General features: G+C 64.9%; 1 protein-coding gene across 1 annotated transcript in view; it reads right to left on the bottom strand.

Moving 5' to 3' along the window:
• The window catches only part of LOC119586220 (ovochymase-1-like), a gene marked incomplete in the record, with an annotated part of 21,689 nt that overhangs the window by 14,328 nt on the left and 6,939 nt on the right, over positions 1–422 (bottom strand). Inside the window, 1 exon segment of the mRNA XM_037934924.1 lies at positions 4–128. Coding sequence (XP_037790852.1) covers positions 4–128 — 125 coding nt within the window.

Raw genomic sequence — 422 nt, 5'->3', positions numbered from 1 at the left:
CACTGATTGGTCGGCTCATCCGGTCCCCCGTTGTCCGACACCGCCAGGAAGTCATTCTCGCAGCCCTTATCTCCGGGTTGTACTGAGAAGTCGTTGCAGTCCAGCCCCACGGTGAACTCGGACGGAAGCTGAGGAGGGGGAGAGGTGGGTGAGAGAGGGTGGGGGGGGAAGGGGAGGGAGGCCGGGGGAGAGGGAAGGAAAGGGGAGAGGCCAGGGGAGGGAGGGAAGGGGGAGAGGTGGGTGAGAGAGGGTGGGGAAGAAAAGGAAGGGGGGAGGGACAGGGGATAGGCAGGGGGAAGGTGGGTAGGAGAAGAGGGAGGGGGAGAGGCACGGTAGGAGAAAGGGGAGGGGGAGAGGCAGGGGAGGGAGGGTAGGAGGAGAGGCTAGGGGAGGGAGGGAAGGTGGAGAGGTAGAGGGAGAGA

This window comes from Penaeus monodon, chromosome 21 (genome assembly GCF_015228065.2).
Source record: "Penaeus monodon isolate SGIC_2016 chromosome 21, NSTDA_Pmon_1, whole genome shotgun sequence".
Taxonomy (NCBI): domain Eukaryota; kingdom Metazoa; phylum Arthropoda; class Malacostraca; order Decapoda; family Penaeidae; genus Penaeus; species Penaeus monodon.
This window is presented reverse-complemented; position numbering and strand designations above follow the sequence as displayed.